The sequence below is a fragment of the Tachyglossus aculeatus genome, chromosome 4 (genome assembly GCF_015852505.1).
Source record: "Tachyglossus aculeatus isolate mTacAcu1 chromosome 4, mTacAcu1.pri, whole genome shotgun sequence".
Classification (NCBI taxonomy): Eukaryota; Metazoa; Chordata; class Mammalia; order Monotremata; family Tachyglossidae; genus Tachyglossus; species Tachyglossus aculeatus.
This window is the reverse complement of record NC_052069.1, coordinates 137170132-137190530: the sequence shown is the minus strand read 5'-3', so window position 1 is coordinate 137190530 and position 20399 is coordinate 137170132. Positions and strand designations below refer to the sequence as shown.

The following is a 20399-nucleotide window of genomic DNA, read 5'->3' as shown; positions in this document are numbered from 1 at the left end:
CAATCTTTCTCTCCTGCAGCTGGATGCCGGGCTTTGAGGAGCACAAGCAGAAGACAGATGTGCACTACAGGTCTCTGGGAGGGGAAGGGAACTTCAACTGGAGGTTTGTCTTCCCTTTCGACTACCTGCCAGCCGAGCAGGTGTGCGCTGTCTCTAAAAAGGTGAGTCTTCTTGTCGTTCATTCATCCAGTCATATTTATTGAGCACTTACCGTGTGTGAAACAATGTACTAAGCGCTTGGGAGGGTACAGTAAACGGACACATTCCCTGCCCACAACGAGCTGACGGTCTAGAGGGGGAGACGGACAATATGACTAAATAAATAAATTACAGATATGTTCACAAGTGCCGTGGGACTGGGAAGGGGGATAGATAAAGGGAGCAATTCAAGGTGACAGCGAGTCAGAGTCATCATCCCCACCCTGCTGGCCAAGCCTTCTGCAACAGAAGTGGTAGAAGAGAAGCAACAGAAGAGAAGCAGCGTGGCTCAGTGGAAAGTGCACGGGCTTTGGAGTCAGAGGTTAGGGGTTCAAATCCAGGCTTCTCCAATTGTCAGCGGTGTGACTTTGGGCAAGTCACTTAATTTCTCTGGGCCTCAATTACTCATCTGCAAAGTGGGGATTAAGACTGTGAGCCCCCAGTGGGGTAACCTGATCACCTTGTAACCTCCCCAGTGCTTAGAACAGTGCTTGGCACATAGTAAGCGCTTAATAAACGCCATCATTATTATTAGTAGTAGTAGCAGCTATAGCAGTAGTGGCAGTAGTAGTAATAATAGCAGTAGTAATAGTGGCAATTATCATTATCATTATCAATCGTATTTATTGAGCGCTTACTGTGTGCAGAGCACTGTACTAAGCGCTTGGGAAGTACAAGTTGGCAACATATAGAGACAGTCCCTACCCAACGGTGGGCTCACAGTCTAAAAGGGGAAATGGCAGCAAACCTTGTGACTCCCAGGCCCGTGCCCTAACCCTATGCAGCAGAAAAATGGCAGCAAACCTTGTGACTCCCAGGCCCGTGCCCTAACCCCATGCAGCAGACAAATGGCATCATTATCAATTGTATTTATTGAGCGCTTACTGTGTGCAGAGCACTGTACTAAGCACTTGGGAAGTACAAGTTGGCAACATATAGAGACAGTCCCTACCCAACAGTGGGCTCACAGTCTAAAAGGGGAAATGGCAGCAAACCTTGTGACTCCCAGGCCCCTGCCCTAACCCTATGCAGCAGACAAATGGCAGCAAACCTTGTGACTCCCAGGCCCCTGCCCTAACCCTATGCAGCAGACAAATGGCAGCACACCTTGTGACTCCCAGGCCCGTGCCATAACCCTATGCAGCAGACAAATGGCATCATCAATCATATTTATTGAGCGCTTACTGTGTGCAGGGCACTGTACTAAGCGCTTGGGAAGTACAAGTTGGCAACATATAGAGACAGTCCCTACCCAACAGTGGGCTCACAGTCTAAAAGGGGAAATGGCAGCAAACCTTGTGACTCCCAGGCCCACGCCCTAATCCTATGCAGCAGACAAATGGCAGCAAACCTTGTGACTCCCAGGCCCGTGCCCTAACCACATGCAGCAGACAAATGGCATCATTACCAATCGTATTTATTGAGCGCTTACTGTGTGCAGAGCACTGTACTAAGCGCTTGGGAAGTACAAGTTGGCAACATATAGAGACAGTCCCTACCCAACAGTGGGCTCACAGTCTAAAAGGGGAAATGGCAGCAAACCTTGTGACTCCCAGGCCCGTGCCCTAACCCTATGCAGCAGACAAATGGCAGTAAACCTTGTGACTCCCAGGCCCGTGCCCTAACCCCATGCAGCAGACAAATGGCATCATTATCAATCGTATTTATTGAGTACTTACTGTGTGCAGAGCACTGTACTAAGCGCTTGGGAAGTACAAGTTGGCAACATATAGAGACAGTCCCTACCCAACAGTGGGCTCACAGTCTAAAAGGGGAAATGGCAGCAAACCTTGTGACTCCCAGGCCCGTGCCCTAACCCTATGCAGCAGACAAATGGCAGCAAACCTTGTGACTCCCAGGCCCGGGCCCTAACCCCATGCAGCAGACAAATGGCATCATCATCAATCGTATTTATTGAGCGCTTACTGTGTACAGAGCACTGGACTAAGTGCTTGGGAAGTACAAGTTGGCAACAGATAGAGACAGTCCCTACCCAACAGTGGGCTCACAGTCTAAAAGGGAAAATGGCAGCAAACCTTGTGACTCCCAGGCCCGTGCCCTAACTCTACGCAGCAGACAAATGTCAGCAAACTTTGTGAATCCCAGGCCCGTGCCCTAACCCCATGCAGCAGACAAATGGCATCATTATCAATCGTATTTATTGAGCGCTTAGTTGCAGAGCACTGTACTAACCGCTTGGGAAGTACAAGTTGGCAACATATAGAGACAGTCCCTACCCAACGGTGGGCTCACAGTCTAAAAGGGGAAATGGCAGCAAACATTGTGACTCCCAGGTCCGTGCCCTAACCCTATGCAGCAGAAAAATGGCAGCAAACCTTGTGACTCCCAGGCCCGTGCCCTAACCCCATGCAGCAGACAAATGGCATCATTATCAATTGTATTTACTGAGCGCTTACTGTGTGCAGAGCACTGTACTAAGCGCTTGGGAAGTACAAGTTGGCAACATATAGAGACAGTCCCTACCCAACAGTGGGCTCACAGTCTAAAAGGGGAAATGGCAGCAAACCTTGTGACTCCCAGGCCCCTGCCCTAACCCTATGCAGCAGACAAATGGCAGCACACCTTGTGACTCCCAGGCCCGTGCCATAACCCTATGCAGCAGACAAATGGCATCATCAATCATATTTATTGAGCGCTTACTGTGTGCAGAGCACTGTACTAAGCGCTTGGGAAGTACAAATTGGCAACATATAGAGACAGTCCCTACCCAACAGTGGGCTCACAGTCTAAAAGGGGAAATGGCAGCAAACCTTGTGACTCCCAGGCCCACGCCCTAATCCTATGCAGCAGACAAATGGCAGCGAACCTTGTGACTCCCAGGCCCGTGCCCTAACCCCATGCACCAGACAAATGGCATCATTATCAATCGTATTTATTGAGCACTTACTGTGTGCAGAGCACTGTACTAAGCGCTTGGGAAGTACAAGTTGGCAACATATAGAGAGAGTCCCTACCCAACAGTGGGCTCACAGTCTAAAAGGGGAAATGGCAGCAAACCTTGTGACTCCCAGGCCCGTGCCCTAACCCTATGCAGCAGACAAATGGCAGCGAACCTTGTGACTCCCAGGCCTGTGCCCTAACCCCATGCAGCAGACAAATGGCATCATTATCAATCGTATTTATTGAGCGCTTACTGTGTGCAGAGCACTGTACTAAGCGCTTGGGAAGTACAAGTTGGCAACATATAGAGACAGTCCCTACCCAACAGTGGGCTCACAGTCTAAAAGGGGAAATGGCAGCAAACCTTGTGACTCCCAGGCCCGTGCCCTAACCCCATGCAGCAGACAAATGGCAGCAAACGTTGTGACTCCCAGGCCCGTGCCCTAACCCCACGCAGCAGACAAATGGCATCATTATCAATCGTATTTATTGAGTGCTTACTGTTGCAGAGCACTGTACTAAGTGCTTGGGAAGTACAAGTTAGCAACATATAGAGACAGTCCCTACCCAACAGTGGGCTCACAGTCTAAAAGGGGAAATGGCAGCAAACCTTGTGACTCCCAGGCCCCTGCCCTAACCCTATGCAGCAGACAAATGGCAGCAAACCTTGTGACTCCCAGGCCCGTGCCCTAACCCCATGCAGCAGACAAATGGCATCATTATCAATTGTATTTATTGAGCGCTTACTGTGTGCAGAGCACTGTACTAAGCGCTTGGGAAGTACAAGTTGGCAACATATACAGACAGTCACTACCCAACAGTGGGTTCACAGTCTAAAAGAGGAAATGGCAGCAAACCTTGTGACTCCCAGGCCCCTGCCCTAACCCTATGCAGCAGACACAGGGCAGCAAACCTTGTGACTCCCAGGCCCCTGCCCTAACCCTATGCAGCAGACAAATGGCAGCAAACCTTGTGACTCCCAGGCCCGTGCCCTAACCCCATGCAGCAGACAAATGGCATCATTATCAATTGTATTTATTGAGCGCTTACTGTGTGCAGAGCACTGTACTAAGCGCTTGGGAAGTACAAGTTGGCAACATATAGAGACAGTCCCTACCCAACAGTGGGCTCACAGTCTAAAAGGGGAAATGGCAGCAAACCTTGTGACTCCCAGGCTCATGCCCTAACCCTATGCAGCAGACAAATGGCAGCAAACCTTGTGACTCCCAGGCCTGTGCCCTAACCCCATGCAGCAGACAAATGGCATCATTATCAATTGTATTTATTGAGCGCTTACTGTGTGCAGAGCACTGTACTAAGCGCTTGGGAAGTACAAGTTGGCAACATATAGAGACAGTCCCTACCCAACAGTGGGCTCACAGTCTAAAAGGGGAAATGGCAGCAAACCTTGTGACTCCCAGGCCCGTGCCCTAACCCCATGCAGCAGACAAATGGCATCATTATCAATTGTATTTATTGAGCGCTTACTGTGTGCAGAGCACTGTACTAAGCGCTTGGGAAGTACAAGTTGGCAACATACAGAGACAGTCCCTACCCAATAGTGGGCTCACAGTCTAAAAGGGGAAATGGCAGCAAACCTTGTGACTCCCAGGCCCCTGCCCTAACCGTATGCAGCAGACAAAGGGCAGCAACCCTTGTGACTCCCAGGCCCCTGCCCTAACCCTATGCAGCAGACAAATGGCAGCAAACCTTGTGACTCCCAGGCCCGTGCTCTAACCCCATGCAGCAGACAAATGGCATCATTATCAATTGTATTTATTGAGCGCTTACTGTGTGCAGAGCACTGTACTAAGCGCTTGGGAAGTACAAGTTGGCAACATATAGAGACAGTCCCTACCCAGCAGTTGGCTCACAGTCCAAAAGGGGAAATGGCAGCAAACCTTGTGACTCCCAGGCCCGTGCCCTAACTCTATGCAGCAGACAAATGGCAGCAAACCTTGTGACTCCCAGGCCCGTGCCCTAACCCCATGCAGCAGACAAATGGCATCATTATCAATCATATTTATTGAGCGCTTACTGTTGCAGAGCACTGTACTAAGCGCTTGGGAAGTACAAGTTGGCAACATATAGAGACAGTCCCTACCCAACAGTGGGCTCACAGTCCAAAAGGGGAAATGGCAGCAAACCTTGTGACTCCCAGGCCCGTGCCCTAAACCTATGCAGCAGACAAATGGCAGCGAACCTTGTGACTCCCAGGCCTGTGCCCTAACCCCATGCAGCAGACAAATGGCATCATTATCAATCGTATTTATTGAGCGCTTACTGTGTGCAGAGCACTGTACTAAGCGCTTGGGAAGTACAAGTTGGCAACGTATAGGGACAGTCCCTACCCAACAGTGGGCTCACAGTCTAAAAGGGGAAATGGCAGCAAATCTTGTGACTCCCAGGCCCCTGCCCTAACCGTATGCAGCAGACAAAGGGCAGCAAACCTTGTGATTCCCAGGCCCCTGCCCTAACCCTATGCAGCAGACAAATGGCAGCAAACCTTGTGACTCCCAGGCCCGTGCCCTAACTCTACGCAGCAGACAAATGGCAGCAAACGTTGTGACTCCCAGGCCCGTGCCCTAACCCCACACAGCAGACAAATGGCATCATTATCAATCGTATTTATTGAGTGCTTACTGTTGCAGAGCACTGTACTAAGTGCTTGGGAAGTACAAGTTAGCAACATATAGAGACAGTCTCTACCCAACAGTGGGCTCACAGTCCAAAAGGGGAAATGGCAGCAAACCCTGTGACTCCCAGGCCCGTGCCCTAACCCTATGCAGCAGACAAATGGCAGCAAACCTTGTGACTCCCAGGCCCGTGCCCTAACCCCATGCAGCAGACGAATGGCATCATTATCAATCGTATTTATTGAGCGCTTACTGTGTGCAGAGCACTGTAATAAGCGCTTGGGAAGTACAAGTTGGCAACATATAGAGACAGTCCCTACCCAGCAGTTGGCTCACAGTCCAAAAGGGGAAATGGCAGCAAACCTTGTGACTCCCAGGCCCGTGCCCTAACTCTATGCAGCAGACAAATGGCAGCAAACCTTGTGACTCCCAGGCCCGTGCCCTAACCCCATGCAGCAGACAAATGGCGTCATTATCAATCATATTTATTGAGCGCTTACTGTTGCAGAGCACTGTACTAAGCGCTTGGGAAGTACAAGTTGGCAACATATAGAGACAGTCCCTACCCAACAGTGGGCTCACAGTCCAAAATGGGAAATGGCAGCAAACCTTGTGACTCCCAGGCCCGTGCCCTAACCCTATGCAGCAGACAAATGGCAGCGAACCTTGTGACTCCCAGGCCTGTGCCCTAACCCCATGCAGCAGACAAATGGCATCATTATCAATCGTATTTATTGAGCGCTTACTGTGTGCAGAGCACTGTACTAAGCGCTTGGGAAGTACAAGTTGGCAACGTATAGAGACAGTCCCTACCCAACAGTGGGCTCACAGTCTAAAAGGGGAAATGGCAGCAAACCTTGTGACTCCCAGGCCCCTGCCCTAACCGTATGCAGCAGACAAAGGGCAGCAAACCTTGTGATTCCCAGGCCCCTGCCCTAACCCTATGCAGCAGACAAATGGCAGCAAACCTTGTGACTCCCAGGCCCGTGCCCTAACTCTACGCAGCAGACAAATGGCAGCAAACGTTGTGACTCCCAGGCCCGTGGCCTAACCCCACACAGCAGACAAATGGCATCATTATCAATCGTATTTATTGAGTGCTTACTGTTGCAGAGCACTGTACTAAGTGCTTGGGAAGTACAAGTTAGCAACATATAGAGACAGTCTCTACCCAACAGTGGGCTCACAGTCCAAAAGGGGAAATGGCAGCAAACCCTGTGACTCCCAGGCCCGTGCCCTAACCCTATGCAGCAGACAAATGGCAGCAAACCTTGTGACTCCCAGGCCCGTGCCCTAACCCCATGCAGTAGACAAATGGCATCATTATCAATCGTATTTATTGAGCGCTTACTGTGTGCAGGGCACTGTACTAAGCGCTTGGGAAGTACAAGTTGGCAACATATAGAGACAGTCCCTACCCAACAGTGGGTTCACAGTCTAAAAGAGGAAATGGCAGCAAACCTTGTGACTCCCAGGCCCCTGCCCTAACCCTATGCAGCAGACAAAGGGCAGCAAACCTTGTGACTCCCAGGCCCCTGCCCTAACCCTATGCAGCAGACAAATGGCAGCAAACCTTGTGAATCCCAGGCCCGTGCCCTAACCCCATGCAGCAGACAAATGGCATCATTATCAATTGTATTTATTGAGCGCTTACTGTGTGCAGAGCACTGTACTAAGCGCTTGGGAAGTACAAGTTGGCAACATATAGAGACAGTCCCTACCCAACAGTGGGCTCACAGTCTAAAAGGGGAAATGGCAGCAAACCTTGTGACTCCCAGGCTCATGCCCTAACCCTATGCAGCAGACAAATGGCAGCAAACCTTGTGACTCCCAGGCCTGTGTCCTAACCCCATGCAGCAGACAAATGGCATCATTATCAATTGTATTTATTGAGCGCTTACTGTGTGCAGAGTACTGTACTAAGTGCTTGGGAAGTACAGGTTGGCAACATGTAGAGACAGTCCCTACCCAACGGTGGGCTCACAGTCTAAAAGGGGAAATGGCAGCAAACCTTGTGACTCCCAGACCCGTGCCTTAACCCTATGCAGCAGAAAAATGGCAGCAAACCTTGTGACTCCCAGGCCCGTGCCCTAACCCCACGCAGCAGACAAATGGCATCATTATCAATCGTATTTACTGAGCGCTTACTGTGTGCAGAGCACTGTACTAAGCGCTTGGGAAGTACAAGTTGGCAACATATAGAGACAGTCCCTACCCAACAGTGGGCTCACAGTCTAAAAGGGGAAATGGCAGCAAACCTTGTGACTCCGAGGCCCCTGCCCTAACCCTATGCAGCAGACAAATGGCAGCAAACCTTGTGACTCCCAGGCCCCTGCCCTAACCCTATGCAGCAGACAAAGGGCAGCAAACCTTGTGACTCCCAGGCCCCTGCCCTAACCCTATGCAGCAGACAAATGGCAGCAAACCTTGTGACTCCCAGGCCCGTGCCCTAACTCTACGCAGCAGACAAATGGCAGCAAACGTTGTGACTCCCAGGCCCGTGCCCTAACCCCACACAGCAGACAAATGGCATCATTATCAATCGTATTTATTGAGTGCTTACTGTTGCAGAGCACTGTACTAAGTGCTTGGGAAGTACAAGTTAGCAACATTTAGAGACAGTCTCTACCCAACAGTGGGCTCACAGTCCAAAAGGGGAAATGGCAGCAAACCTTGTGACTCCCAGGCCCGTGCCCTAACCCTATGCAGCAGACAAATGGCAGCAAACCTTGTGACTCCCAGGCCCGTGCCCTAACAACATGCAGCAGACAAATGGCATCATTATCAATCGTATTTATTGAGCGCTTACTGTGTGCAGAGCACTGTACTAAGCGCTTGGGAAGTACAAGTTGGCAACATATAGAGACAGTCCCTACCCAACAGTGGGCTCACAGTCCAAAAGGGGAAATGGTAGCAAACCTTGTGACTCCCAGGCCCCTGCCCTAACCCTATGCAGCAGACAAAGGGCAGCAACCTTGTGACTCCCAGGCCCCTGCCCTAACCCTATGCAGCAGACAAATGGCAGCAAACCTTGTGACTCCCAGGCCCTTGCCCTAACCACATGCAGCAGACAAATGGCATCATTATCAATCGTATTTGTTGAGCGCTTACTGTGTGCAGAGCACTGTACTAAGCGCTTGGGAAGTACAAGTTGGCAACATATAGAGACAGTCCCTACCCAACAGTGAGTTCACAGTCTAAAAGAGGAAATGGCAGCAAACCTTGTGACTCCCAGGCCCCTGCCCTAACCCTATGCAGCAGACAAAGGGCAGCAAACCTTGTGACTCCCAGGCCCCTGCCCTAACCCTATGCAGCAGACAAATGGCAGCAAACCTTGTGACTCCCAGGCCCTTGCCCTAACCCCATGCAGCAGACAAATGGCATCATTATCAATTGTATTTATTGAGCGCTTACTGTGTGCAGAGCACTGTACTAAGCGCTTGGGAAGTACAAGTTGGCAACATATAGAGACAGTCCCTACCCAACAGTGGGCTCACAGTCTAAAAGGGGAAATGGCAGCAAACCTTGTGACTCCCAGGCTCATGCCCTAACCCTATGCAGCAGACAAATGGCAGCAAACCTTGTGACTCCCAGGCCTGTGCCCTAACCCCATGCAGCAGACAAATGGCATCATTATCAATTGTATTTATTGAGCGCTTACTGTGTGCAGAGTACTGTACTAAGTGCTTGGGAAGTACAGGTTGGCAACATATAGCGACAGTCCCTACCCAACGGTGGGCTCACAGTCTAAAAGGGGAAATGGCAACAAACCTTGTGACTCCCAGACCCGTGCCCTAACCCTATGCAGCATGAAAAATGGCAGCAAACCTTGTGACTCCCAGGCCCGTGCCCTAACCCCATGCAGCAGACAAATGGCATCATTATCAATCGTATTTACTGAGCGCTTACTGTGTGCAGAGCACTGTACTAAGCGCTTGGGAAGTACAAGTTGGCAACATATAGAGACAGTCCCTACCCAACAGTGGGCTCACAGTCTAAAAGGGGAAATGGCAGCAAACCTTGTGACTCCCAGGCCCCTGCCCTAACCCTATGCAGCAGACAAATGGCAGCAAACCTTGTGACTCCCAGGCCCCTGCCCTAACCCTATGCAGCAGACAAATGGAATCATTATCAATCGTATTTACTGAGCGCTTACTGTGTGCAGAGCACTGTACTAAGCGCTTGGGAAGTACAAGTTGGAAACATATAGAGACAGTCCCTACCCAACTATGGGCTCACAGTCTAAATGGGGAAATGGCAGCAAACCTTGTGACTCCCAGGCCCCTGCCCTAACCCTATGCAGCAGACAAATGGCAGCAAACCTTGTGACTCCCAGGCCCCTGCCCTAACCCTATGCAGCAGACAAATGGCATCATTATCAACTGTATTTATTGAGCGCTTACTGTGTGCAGAGCACTGTACTAAGCGCTTGGGAAGTACAAGTTGGCAACATACAGAGACAGTCCCTACCCAATAGTGGGCTCACAGTCTAAAAGGGGAAATGGCAGCAAACCTTGTGACTCCCAGGCCCCTGCCCTAACCGTATGCAGCAGACAAAGGGCAGCAACCCTTGTGACTCCCAGGCCCCTGCCCTAACCCTATGCAGCAGACAAATGGCAGCAAACCTTGTGACTCCCAGGCCCGTGCTCTAACCCCATGCAGCAGACAAATGGCATCATTATCAATTGTATTTATTGAGCGCTTACTGTGTGCAGAGCACAGTACTAAGCGCTTGGGAAGTACAAGTTGGCAACATATAGAGACAGTCCCTACCCAGCAGTTGGCTCACAGTCCAAAAGGGGAAATGGCAGCAAACCTTGTGACTCCCAGGCCCGTGCCCTAACTCTATGCAGCAGACAAATGGCAGCAAACCTTGTGACTCCCAGGCCCGTGCCCTAACCCCATGCAGCAGACAAATGACGTCATTATCAATCATATTTATTGAGCGCTTACTGTTGCAGAGCACTGTACTAACCGCTTGGGAAGTACAAGTTGGCAACATATAGAGACAGTCCCTACCCAACAGTGGGCTCACAGTCCAAAAGGGGAAATGGCAGCAAACCTTGTGACTCCCAGGCCCCTGCCCTAACCCTATGCAGCAGACAAATGGCAGCGAACCTTGTGACTCCCAGGCCTGTGCCCTAACCCCATGCAGCAGACAAATGGCATCATTATCAATCGTATTTATTGAGCGCTTACTGTGTGCAGAGCACTGTACTAAGCGCTTGGGAAGCACAAGTTGGCAACGTATAGAGACAGTCCCTACCCAACAGTGGGCTCACAGTCTAAAAGGGGAAATGGCAGCAAACCTTGTGACTCCCAGGCCCCTGCCCTAACCCTATGCAGCAGACAAAGGGCAGCAAACCTTGTGATTCCCAGGCCCCTGCCCTAACCCTATGCAGCAGACAAATGGCAGCAAACCTTGTGACTCCCAGGCCCTTGCCCTAACCACATGCAGCAGACAAATGGCATCATTATCAATCGTATTTGTTGAGCGCTTACTGTGTGCAGAGCACTGTACTAAGCGCTTGGGAAGTACAAGTTGGCAACATATAGAGACAGTCCCTACCCAACAGTGAGTTCACAGTCTAAAAGAGGAAATGGCAGCAAACCTTGTGACTCCCAGGCCCCTGCCCTAACCCTATGCAGCAGACAAAGGACAGCAAACCTTGTGACTCCCAGGCCCCTGCCCTAACCCTATGCAGCAGACAAATGGCAGCAAACCTTGTGACTCCCAGGCCCTTGCCCTAACCCCATGCAGCAGACAAATGGCATCATTATCAATTGTATTTATTGAGCGCTTACTGTGTGCAGAGCACTGTACTAAGCGCTTGGGAAGTACAAGTTGGCAACATATAGAGACAGTCCCTACCCAACAGTGGGCTCACAGTCTAAAAGGGGAAATGGCAGCAAACCTTGTGACTCCCAGGCTCATGCCCTAACCCTATGCAGCAGAAAAATGGCAGCAAACCTTGTGACTCCCAGGCCCGTGCCCTAACCCCATGCAGCAGACAAATGGCATCATTATCAATCGTATTTACTGAGCGCTTACTGTGTGCAGAGCACTGTACTAAGCGCTTGGGAAGTACAAGTTGGCAACATATAGAGACAGTCCCTACCCAACAGTGGGCTCACAGTCTAAAAGGGGAAATGGCAGCAAACCTTGTGACTCCCAGGCCCCTGCCCTAACCCTATGCAGCAGACAAAGGGCAGCAAACCTTGTGATTCCCAGGCCCCTGCCCTAACCCTATGCAGCAGACAAATGGCAGCAAACCTTGTGACTCCCAGGCCCGTGCCCTAACTCTACGCAGCAGACAAATGGCAGCAAACGTTGTGACTCCCAGGCCCGTGCCCTAATCCCACACAGCAGACAAATGGCATCATTATCAATCGTATTTATTGAGTGCTTACTGTTGCAGAGCACTGTACTATGTGCTTGGGAAGTACAAGTTAGCAACATATAGAGACAGTCCCTACCCAACAGTGGGCTCACAGTCCAAAAGGGGAAATGGCAGCAAACCTTGTGACTCCCAGGCCCGTGCCCTAACCCTATGCAGCAGACAAATGGCAGCAAACCTTGTGACTCCCAGGCCCGTGCCCTAACCACATGCAGCAGACAAATGGCATCATTATCAATCGTATTTATTGAGCGCTTACTGTGTGCAGAGCACTGTACTAAGCACTTGGGAAGTACAAGTTGGCAACATATAGAGACAGTCCCTACCCAACAGTGGGCTCACAGTCCAAAAGGGGAAATGGTAGCAAACCTTGTGACTCCCAGCCCCCTGCCCTAACCCTATGCAGCAGACAAAGGGCAGCAACCTTGTGACTCCCAGGCCCCTGCCCTAACCCTATGCAGCAGACAAATGGCAGCAAACCTTGTGACTCCCAGGCCCGTGCCCTAACCCCATGCAGCAGACAAGTGGCATCATTATCAATTGTATTTATTGAGCGCTTACTGTGTGCAGAGCACTGTACTAAGCGCTTGGGAAGTACAAGTTGGCAACATATAGAGACAGTCCCTACCCAACAGTGGCCTCACAGTCCAAAAGGGGAAATGGCAGCAAACCTTGTGACTCCCAGGCCCGTGCCCTAAGTCTATGCAGCAGACAAATGGCAGCAAACCTTGTGACTCCCAGGCCCGTGCCCTAACCACATGCAGCAGACAAATGGCATCATTATCAATCGTATTTATTGAGCGCTTACTGTGTGCAGAGCACTGTACTAAGCGCTTGGGAAGTACAAGTTGGCAACATATAGAGACAGTCCCTACCCAACAGTGGGTTCACAGTCTAAAAGAGGAAATGGCAGCAAACCTTGTGACTCCCAGGACCCTGCCCTAACCCTATGCAGCAGACAAAGGGCAGCACACCTTGTGACTCCCAGGCCCCTGCCCTAACCCTATGCAGCAGACAAATGGCAGCAAACCTTGTGACTCCCAGGCCCGTGCCCTAACCCCATGCAGCAGACAAATGGCATCATTAACAATTGTATTTATTGAGCGCTTACTGTGTGCACAGCACTGTACTAAGCGCTTGGGAAGTACAAGTTGGAAACATATAGAGACAGTCCCTACCCAACTGTGGGCTCACAGTCTAAAAGGGGAAATGGCAGCAAACCTTGTGACTCCCAGGCCCCTGCCCTAACCCTATGCAGCAGACAAATGGCAGCAAACCTTGTGACTCCCAGGCCCGTGCCCTAACCCCATGCAGCAGACAAATGGCATCATTATCAATCGTATTTACTGAGCGCTTACTGTGTGCAGAGCACTGTACTAAGCGCTTGGGAAGTACAAGTTGGAAACATATAGAGACAGTCCCTACCCAACTGTGGGCTCACAGTCTAAAAGGGGAAATGGCAGCAAACCTTGTGACTCCCAGGCCCCTGCCCTAACCCTATGCAGCAGACAAATGGCAGCAAACCTTGTGACTCCCAGGCCCGTGCCCTAACCCCATGCAGCAGACAAATGGCATCATTATCAATCGTATTTATTGAGCGCTTCCTGTGTGCAGAGCACTGTGCTAAGCGCTTGGGAAGTACAAGTTGGCAACATATAGAGACAGTCCCTACCCAACAGTGGGCTCACAGTCTAAAAGGGGAAATGGCAGCAAACCTTGTGACTCCCAGGCCCGTGCCCTAACCCCATGCAGCAGACAAATGGCATCATTATCAATTGTATTTATTGAGCGCTTACTGTGTGCAGAGCACTGTACTAAGCGCTTGGGAAGTACAAGTTGGCAACATACAGAGACAGTCCCTACCCAATAGTGGGCTCACAGTCTAAAAGGGGAAATGGCAGCAAACCTTGTGACTCCCAGGCCCCTGCCCTAACCGTATGCAGCAGACAAAGTGCAGCAACCCTTGTGACTCCCAGGCCCCTGCCCTAACCCTATGCAGCAGACAAATGGCAGCAAACCTTGTGACTCCCAGGCCCGTGCTCTAACCCCATGCAGCAGACAAATGACATCATTATCAATTGTATTTATTGAGCGCTTACTGTGTGCAGAGCACTGTACTAAGCGCTTGGGAAGTACAAGTTGGCAACATATAGAGACAGTCCCTACCCAGCAGTTGGCTCACAGTCCAAAAGGGGAAATGGCAGCAAACCTTGTGACTCCCAGGCCCGTGCCCTAACTCTATGCAGCAGACAAATGGCAGCAAACTTTGTGACTCCCAGGCCCGTGCCCTAACCCCATGCAGCAGACAAATGGCGTCATTATCAATCATATTTATTGAGCGCTTACTGTTGCAGAGCACTGTACTAAGCGCTTGGGAAGTACAAGTTGGCAACATATAGAAACAGTCCCTACCCAACAGTGGGCTCACAGTCCAAAAGGGGAAATGGCAGCAAACCTTGTGACTCCCAGGCCCCTGCCCTAACCCTATGCAGCAGACGAATGGCAGCAAACCTTGTGACTCCCAGGCCCGTGCCCTAACCCCATGAAGCAGACAAATGGCATCATTATCAATCGTATTTTTTGAGCGCTTACTGTGTGCAGAGCACTGTACTAAGCGCTTGGTAAGTACAAGTTGGAAACATATAGAGACAGTCCCTACCCAACAGTGGGCTCACAGTCTAAAAGGGGAAATGGCAGCAAACCTTGTGACTCCCAGGCCCGTGCCCTAACCCCATGCAGCAGACAAATGGCATCATTATCAATTGTATTTATTGAGCGCTTACTGTGTGCAGAGCACTGTACTAAGCGCTTGGGAAGTACAAGTTGGCAACATACAGAGACAGTCCCTACCCAATAGTGGGCTCACAGTCTAAAAGGGGAAATGGCAGCAAACCTTGTGACTCCCAGGCCCCTGCCCTAACCGTATGCAGCAGACAAAGGGCAGCAACCCTTGTGACTCCCAGGCCCCTGCCCTAACCCTATGCAGCAGACAAATGGCAGCAAACCTTGTGACTCCCAGGCCCGTGCCCTAACTCTACGCAGCAGACAAATGGCAGCAAACGTTGTGACTCCCAGGCCCGTGCCCTAACCCCACACAGCAGACAAATGGCATCATTATCAATCGTATTTATTGAGTGCTTACTGTTGCAGAGCACTGTACTAAGTGCTTGGGAAGTACAAGTTAGCAACATATAGAGACAGTCTCTACCCAACAGTGGGCTCACAGTCCAAAAGGGGAAATGGCAGCAAACCCTGTGACTCCCAGGCCCGTGCCCTAACCCTATGCAGCAGACAAATGGCAGCAAACCTTGTGACTCCCAGGCCCGTGCCCTAACCCCATGCAGCAGACAAATGGCATCATTATCAATCGTATTCATTGAGCGCTTACTGTGTGCAGAGCACTGTAATAAGCGCTTGGGAAGTACAAGTTGGCAACATATAGAGACAGTCCCTACCCAGCAGTTGGCTCACAGTCCAAAAGGGGAAATGGCAGCAAACCTTGTGACTCCCAGGCCCGTGCCCTAACTCTATGCAGCAGACAAATGGCAGCAAACCTTGTGACTCCCAGGCCCGTGCCCTAACCCCATGCAGCAGACAAATGGCGTCATTATCAATCATATTTATTGAGCGCTTACTGTTGCAGAGCACTGTACTAAGCGCTTGGGAAGTACAAGTTGGCAACATATAGAGACAGTCCCTACCCAACAGTGGGCTCACAGTCCAAAAGGGGAAATGGCAGCAAACCTTGTGACTCCCAGGCCCGTGCCCTAACCCTATGCAGCAGACAAATGGCAGCGAACCTTGTGACTCCCAGGCCTGTGCCCTAACCCCATGCAGCAGACAAATGGCATCATTATCAATCGTATTTATTGAGCGCTTACTGTGTGCAGAGCACTGTACTAAGCGCTTGGGAAGTACAAGTTGGCAACGTATAGAGACAGTCCCTACCCAACAGTGGGCTCACAGTCTAAAAGGGGAAATGGCAGCAAACCTTGTGACTCCCAGGCCCCTGCCCTAACCGTATGCACCAGACAAAGGGCAGCAAACCTTGTGATTCCCAGGCCCCTGCCCTAACCCTATGCAGCAGACAAATGGCAGCAAACCTTGTGACTCCCAGGCCCATGCCCTAACTCTACGCAGCAGACAAATGGCAGCAAACGTTGTGACTCCCAGGCCCGTGGCCTAACCCCACACAGCAGACAAATGGCATCATTATCAATCGTATTTATTGAGTGCTTACTGTTGCAGAGCACTGTACTAAGTGCTTGGGAAGTACAAGTTAGCAACATATAGAGACAGTCTCTACCCAACAGTGGGCTCACAGTCCAAAAGGGGAAATGGCAGCAAACCCTGTGACTCCCAGGCCCGTGCCCTAACCCTATGCAGCAGACAAATGGCAGCAAACCTTGTGACTCCCAGGCCCGTGCCCTAACCCCATGCAGTAGACAAATGGCATCATTATCAATCGTATTTATTGAGCGCTTACTGTGTGCAGGGCACTGTACTAAGCGCTTGGGAAGTACAAGTTGGCAACATATATAGACAGTCCCTACCCAACAGTGGGTTCACAGTCTAAAAGAGGAAATGGCAGCAAACCTTGTGACTCCCAGGCCCCTGCCCTAACCCTATGCAGCAGACAAATGGCAGCAAACCTTGTGACTCCCAGGCCCGTGCCCTAACTCTACGCAGCAGACAAATGGCAGCAAACGTTGTGACTCCCAGGCCCGTGCCCTAACCCCACACAGCAGACAAATGGCATCATTATCAATCGTATTTATTGAGTGCTTACTGTTGCAGAGCACTGTACTAAGTGCTTGGGAAGTACAAGTTAGCAACATATAGAGACAGTCCCTACCCAACAGTGGGCTCACAGTCCAAAAGGGGAAATGGCAGCAAACCTTGTGACTCCCAGGCCCGTGCCCTAACCCTATGCAGCAGACAAATGGCAGCAAACATTGTGACTCCCAGGCCCGTGCCCTAACCACATGCAGCAGACAAATGGCATCATTATCAATCGTATTTATTGAGCGCTTACTGTGTGCAGAGCACTGTACTAAGCACTTGGGAAGTACAAGTTGGCAACATATAGAGACAGTCCCTACCCAACAGTGGGCTCACAGTCCAAAAGGGGAAATGGTAGCAAACCTTGTGACTCCCAGCCCCCTGCCCTAACCCTATGCAGCAGACAAAGGGCAGCAACCTTGTGACTACCAGGCCCCTGCCCTAACCCTATGCAGCAGACAAATGGCAGCAAACCTTGTGACTCCCAGGCCCGTGCCCTAACCCCACGCAGCAGACAAGTGGCATCATTATCAATTGTATTTATTGAGCGCTTACTGTGTGCAGAGCACTGTACTAAGCGCTTGGGAAGTACAAGTTGGCAACATATAGAGACAGTCCCTACCCAACAGTGGGCTCACAGTCCAAAAGGGGAAATGGCAGCAAACCTTGTGACTCCCAGGCCCGTGCCCTAAGTCTATGCAGCAGACAAATGGCAGCAAACCTTGTGACTCCCAGGCCCGTGCCCTAACCACATGCAGCAGACAAATGGCATCATTATCAATCGTATTTATTGAGCGCTTACTGTGTGCAGAGCACTGTACTAAGCGCTTGGGAAGTACAAGTTGGCAACATATAGAGACAGTCCCTACCCAACAGTGGGTTCACAGTCTAAAAGAGGAAATGGCAGCAAACCTTGTGACTCCCAGGCCCCTGCCCTAACCCTATGCAGCAGACAAAGGGCAGCACACCTTGTGACTCCCAGGCCCCTGCCCTAACCCTATGCAGCAGACAAATGGCAGCAAACCTTGTGACTCCCAGGCCCGTGCCCTAACCCCATGCAGCAGACAAATGGCATCATTATCAATTGTATTTATTGAGCGCTTACTGTGTGCACAGCACTGTACTAAGCGCTTGGGAAGTACAAGTTGGAAACATATAGAGACAGTCCCTACCCAACTGTGGGCTCACAGTCTAAAAGGGGAAATGGCAGCAAACCTTGTGACTCCCAGGCCCCTGCCCTAACCCTATGCAGCAGACAAATGGCAGCAAACCTTGTGACTCCCAGGCCCGTGCCCTAACCCCATGCAGCAGACAAATGGCATCATTATCAATCGTATTTACTGAGCGCTTACTGTGTGCAGAGCACTGTACTAAGCGCTTGGGAAGTACAAGTTGGAAACATATAGAGACAGTCCCTACCCAACTGTGGGCTCACAGTCTAAAAGGGGAAATGGCAGCAAACCTTGTGACTCCCAGGCCCCTGCCCTAACCCTATGCAGCAGACAAATGGCAGCAAACCTTGTGACTCCCAGGCCCGTGCCCTAACCCCATGCAGCAGACAAATGGCATCATTATCAATCGTATTTATTGAGCGCTTCCTGTGTGCAGAGCACTGTGCTAAGCGCTTGGGAAGTACAAGTTGGCAACATATAGAGACAGTCCCTACCCAACAGTGGGCTCACAGTCTAAAAGGGGAAATGGCAGCAAACCTTGTGACTCCCAGGCCCGTGCCCTAACCCCATGCAGCAGACAAATGGCATCATTATCAATCGTATTTATTGAGCGCTTACTGTGTGCAGAGCACTGTACTAAGCGCTTGGGAAGTACAAGTTGGCAACATACAGAGACAGTCCCTACCCAATAGTGGGCTCACAGTCTAAAAGGGGAAATGGCAGCAAACCTTGTGACTCCCAGGCCCCTGCCCTAACCCTATGCAGCAGACGAATGGCAGCAAACCTTGTGACTCCCAGGCCCGTGCCCTAACCCCATGAAGCAGACAAATGGCATCATTAACAATCGTATTTTTTGAGCGCTTACTGTGTGCAGAGCACTGTACTAAGCGCTTGGGAAGTACAAGTTGGAAACATATAGAGACAGTCCCTACCCAACTATGGGCTCACAGTCTAAAGGGGAAATGGCAGCAAACCTTGTGACTCCCAGGCCCCTGCCCTAACCCTATGCAGCAGACAAATGGCAGCAAACCTTGTGACTCCCAGGCCCATGCCCTAACCCCATGCAGCAGACAAATGGCATCATTATCAATCGTATTTATTGAGCGCTTACTGTGTGCAGAGCACTGTGCTAAGCGCTTGGGAAGTACAAGTTGGCAACATATAGAGACAGTCCCTACCCAACAGTGGGCTCACAGTCTAAAAGGGGAAATGGCAGCAAACCTTGTGACTCCCAGGCCCGTGCCCTAACCCCATGCAGCAGACAAATGGCATCATTATCAATTGTATTTATTGAGCGCTTACTGTGTGCAGAGCACTGTACTAAGCGCTTGGGAAGTACAAGTTGGCAACATACAGAGACAGTCCCTACCCAATAGTGGGCTCACAGTCTAAAAGGGGAAATGGCAGCAAACCTTGTGACTCCCAGGCCCCTGCCCTAACGGTATGCAGCAGACAAAGGGCAGCAACCCTTGTGACTCCCAGGCCCCTGCCCTAACCCTATGCAGCAGACAAATGGCAGCAAACCTTGTGACTCCCAGGCCCGTGCTCTAACCCCATGCAGCAGACAAATGGCATCATTATCAATTGTATTTATTGAGTGCTTACTGTGTGCAGAGCACTGTACTAAGCGCTTGGGAAGTACAAGTTGGCAACATATAGAGACAGTCCCTACCCAGCAGTTGGCTCACAGTCCAAAAGGGGAAATGGCAGCAAACCTTGTGACTCCCAGGCCCGTGCCCTAACTCTATGCAGCAGACAAATGGCAGCAAACCTTGTGACTCCCAGGCCCGTGCCCTAACCCCATGCAGCAGACAAATGGCGTCATTATCAATCATATTTATTGAGCGCTTACTGTTGCAGAGCACTGTACTAACCGCTTGGGAAGTACAAGTTGGCAACATATAGAGACAGTCCCTACGCAACAGTGGGCTCACAGTCCAAAAGGGGAAATGGCAGCAAACCTTGTGACTCCCAGGCCCCTGCCCTAACCCTATGCAGCAGACAAATGGCAGCGAACCTTGTGACTCCCAGGCCTGTGCCCTAACCCCATGCAGCAGACAAATGGCATCATTATCAATCGTATTTATTGAGCGCTTACTGTGTGCAGAGCACTGTACTAAGCGCTTGGGAAGTACAAGTTGGCAACGTATAGAGACAGTCCCTACCCAACAGTGGGCTCACAGTCTAAAAGGGGAAATGGCAGCAAACCTTGTGACTCCCAGGCTCATGCCCTAACCCTATGCAGCAGACAAATGGCAGCAAACCTTGTGACTCCCAGGCCTGTGCCCTAACCCCATGCAGCAGACAAATGG

General features: G+C 50.9%; 1 protein-coding gene across 11 annotated transcripts in view; it reads left to right on the top strand.

Annotated features, from left to right (window-relative positions):
* The window catches only part of DYSF (dysferlin), a 157711-nt gene that overhangs the window by 119167 nt on the left and 18145 nt on the right, over window positions 1–20399 (top strand). For all 11 annotated transcript variants that reach the window (XM_038744614.1, XM_038744611.1, XM_038744609.1 and 8 more), the window contains one exon: window positions 20–161. In XM_038744614.1, coding sequence (XP_038600542.1) covers window positions 20–161 — 142 coding nt within the window. The remainder of the gene's footprint in view (window positions 1–19; window positions 162–20399) is intronic.